The sequence below is a fragment of the Vigna umbellata genome, chromosome 9 (genome assembly GCF_029865625.1).
Source record: "Vigna umbellata cultivar VRB3 chromosome 9, Vumbellata_1.0, whole genome shotgun sequence".
NCBI classification, from domain to species: domain Eukaryota; kingdom Viridiplantae; phylum Streptophyta; class Magnoliopsida; order Fabales; family Fabaceae; genus Vigna; species Vigna umbellata.
The window spans coordinates 47,006,553-47,010,241 of record NC_142173.1 but is presented as its reverse complement, the minus strand read 5'-3'; the positions used below and the strand labels follow the sequence as shown (position 1 = coordinate 47,010,241).

Here is a 3,689-nt window from a genome sequence, read left to right as displayed (position 1 = left end):
ATAACCATTTACACGACAAACAACATTTTACTTATTTCTCCAAACCATCACCACACCCAATTCAAAAACAAACAAAACCCAAGAGAAAACGACAAAAGCCCTAATACCCTAATACAAAAAACCAATCTTAGATTAAGAACGCATACCTAACCTAGTCTTTTCTTTCGACTTCCATTTTGAATGAAAAATTAACACACTGCTACATGCAATTTCCACGAAAAAAATCACTTCCAATTTCCACGAAAAAACCCACTTCCAATTTAAATGAAAAAACTACATTCAAATATCAATTTTCTTCATCATTATTTATTTAACTTGCCAGGCCAAATAGTAACAACTATTCACTAATTGTTCACTGTAACTTTAATAATTTAAATATCATAACAAAAAATGTCAAATTATACAAAAATTACGAAAATTAGAGCTGAATATTTGAAAGTAAACAAAAATAAATACCAAAAGTGTATTAAGTCTTGCTAAAAAACCATGATTTTAGCTATCATTTTCATTTCATTTTTATTATAAACATATGAATGAAAAAGATAATGATATTTTGACAATATTTTAATATTATCTACATGTCATTCAGTAATTGGTCCATGTTCGTGTTTATAATTATTATTGATTGTAAAGTAATTTAAGACGAATCACAAAATAACAAATAGATGATATTAAAATATTGTCAAAATATTATCGAATGAAAATTATCCAATTCTTTCACTCATAAGCAAAGCCACCCTACACGCTACACGGAATCCAATGCAAAGGATGCAAGCGAAATTATATAACTGGCATTTTCTGCTTTATACAGAACTTCTGAACAATGCATAAATAATCTTGAAATGTAGATAGTTTAGCTTATCACAAACTGAAAGTCCAAATTGAGCACAAATGCAAACTTATTATGAAAATAACGTATGATCTGCCTATGAAATTGTTTACCACTTATTTCAATGAATGATCTCTTCAGGGTATGATATAAACTTTTTATAATATGACAAACAATAGTTTAACCTTATTCTTTTTCTACCATTATAGAAAACAATGAACACAAATGCTAATATGATAAACACTTTATTCATTAAGTACACGATTAAGCTATGTACCAAAACGGGCCTAGTTTACAAACATCTCAACATCAAACAACTCTAAAATATACTATGCTTATAGCAGAATCCGCATACTGTTTGTATTCTATACAGGGATATGTAGCAGAAAAAAAAAATATGGAATATCAATCAGAATAAGAGAAGACACAAAACTACGCAACAAAGGAGGAAAAATGTGATTCTATTGAGTGACCTATCAACTTGCATTAAGTGCCTTATTACCCTTGGATTACTGTTCCCTGAAAGATCATATGAATTCGGGTATGTGTAGATGTTAGTCATTTGGTTTCCAAAGACCCTTGCATATATCATCTCTCCAAAGACTCCGTATGTTGGATCAAATGCATTGGCTAGTGAACCACCAGTGTTGAACATTGATGAAGGGTAACTGCCAGGAATTGAGTTGAATTGTTGAGGATGATTGGGATAATGGCGGTGATAAACATGTGAAGTATGTCGGGAAACAGTTTCAGAATCACGTGATCTTGATGAGTTGGTCAGCCATGAAGGACCAAGGGGTCTTCTTGGTATCACAATCCCTACTTGGTGACCTTTTCCTTTGGAGGGTAGTGTGGTTTGGTCACGGCCATATAATGGAACAAGTGATGACTGTGAGATTTCTGATTTGCACACTGGACATTGTTGCTTCTCTTCATTTTCGGAGGAGGCACTTTGGAAGTTAAGCCATTTGTAAATGCAGGGCCAGCAGTAGAGGTGACCACAAAGAGTGACAACTGGATCTTGCACACACTCCAGGCAGATGTTGCAATCAAAGCCACTGGAGGCTTTTTTATCCGAATCTGCAATATCATCTTCACCAGCACATTTCCATGTTTTCAGAGATGATATATCTTCAAAGGAATCCAACTGGGGCACAACGTCCTCAAAATACTGGTTTAAGGCCATGTCTCTTTTGTCTTGTGCAAAGTGTTATGTGCAGTGTGCCTGAATCTGAAAAAACAAAAGTGCAAGAACAGTGAGTGTCTGCTAATAGGTAATCCTAATCCATAAATGCTAAAAGGTCTAGAAATAGGTATACATATTAATATGGGAAAAACTACTAGAAATAATGAGCTTTAAATGAAAACGAAAATGCATCCAGAACAATTCATTCATCTTTATTAGAAAGCTTTGTACAAGGCCAGTAGACAACCAATTCAGATTTTGATTTGGCGTCTTGAATTTTCTAGAACCTCTCTGGAAATTTTCTCAAAGTGATTAATATAGCACACCAAGTTTTGGTAGGCTAGCAGTAGGTTAACATCAGCTCACCTACCAAATTTTCAGTTGTTTCAACACAAATATCATGTGATTCAATTTGTTCAATCACCAAATTTCTCATCTAAGAAGAGAACTACAAGACAAAAATGTTTAATTTTCTTCTGAGTAATTAGAGTTAGAAATTGCCCCGTAATTGTGATATCCCTTTTAGAGAAAAAGGAACTAATATTCAACACCGAGTCTACTTAGTGATTGCACTCACTGATTACCATTAATTGCGATGACAAGAAGAAAAAAACACCAAAAACAAAAAGAGGACTGTTGCAGACCCACTCCCCCACCTACCTGCTTAAAGAAATAATCATAAATCTAATCTAAATAAAGAAGCTAGAATTACTAAACTCTATCAGAATTACTCTTGCACCGCTTCCAAAAGTACATTCAGAAGAAAAGGTACAAAACGTGTGCTTTCCCAAAAATTCGCTCAAAACGGTTATTCAATGTACATAGCAATAGCGAAGTCAATGAATAGTCATAACAACACCCCAAGAGTTAAATTAAGGAAGCGTTTCTATATACAAGAGGTTCTTCTAATTAGGAAGAAGAAGAAACCCTCCAAGCAGAAAAATATGACAAATCTCAGTGTTTCCCTGAATAATTATAAAAAAAGCAGGAAATATAATATAAATGGAGATTAAATCTATGCAATAATCGTAATTCAATCTTCAAGCGACCGTGGACCCTATACTTAGAATCATAGACCAAGGTGAAAACCAAAATTGCTGAGTTGAGAATTATCAATATCAAGAGATGAAGAAAAACAAAAGACGGTGAAAAGCGCGTACTAAACAGATGAAAAATGACAGTAACATTTAAGGCAAAAGGAAGAAGATTCTAGATTCCATGATTTTCACTGAGAAGGGTCAGAAAACTGAATACTAGGTTTGAGCTTTGAACATAAACCTCTGCAAAGAAAGTTCATTCAGAATATGGCTCCTCAAATAAAACCATTGTTGGAAACTATGAAGAACTCCAAAGCAGAGGATGAAGTAAAAAACAAATCTTTTCCCAGTACTTTCAAAAAAAGAGAGATTTTTTATAGCAGATTTGAAAACCCAGATGAAAACAAGAGGGTAAGGAAACATGCAAATAAGAAAAGGACCCGATTATGAGAGTGGGAGAGAAGGGTGTGTGAATACTTACAGATAAGAGAATTGAGGAAGAGAAGGTGTTAAGTATTGAATGGTGAAAGAAGAAATTGTGAGAGATGTGGAATGAATTCAAAGAAAGAAAGAGAGTGGTGATTTGTTTTATAGGCAGAGAAGTCAGAAGAAGAGAAAGTTGAACAGAGTAGCTTCC

General features: G+C 33.9%; 1 protein-coding gene across 2 annotated transcripts; it reads right to left on the bottom strand.

Annotated features, from left to right (window-relative positions):
- Positions 1 to 1,045: 1,045 nt before the first annotated feature.
- LOC124844871 (E3 ubiquitin-protein ligase RMA1H1-like) lies at positions 1,046 to 3,689 on the bottom strand. Of its 2 annotated transcripts, none has more exons than XM_047321886.2 (2): positions 3,534 to 3,689; positions 1,046 to 2,060 (listed from the first exon to the last, which is right to left on the bottom strand). In XM_047321886.2, the coding sequence occupies exon 2, from the start codon at positions 2,013 to 2,015 to the stop codon at positions 1,239 to 1,241; it is 777 nt and encodes a 258-aa protein (XP_047177842.1). In that variant the 5' UTR covers positions 2,016 to 2,060; positions 3,534 to 3,689; the 3' UTR covers positions 1,046 to 1,238. The 2 variants fall into 2 exon arrangements, with proteins under 2 accessions (XP_047177842.1, XP_087955865.1); XM_088099739.1 differs by lacking the exon at positions 3,534 to 3,689 and adding an exon at positions 3,294 to 3,521.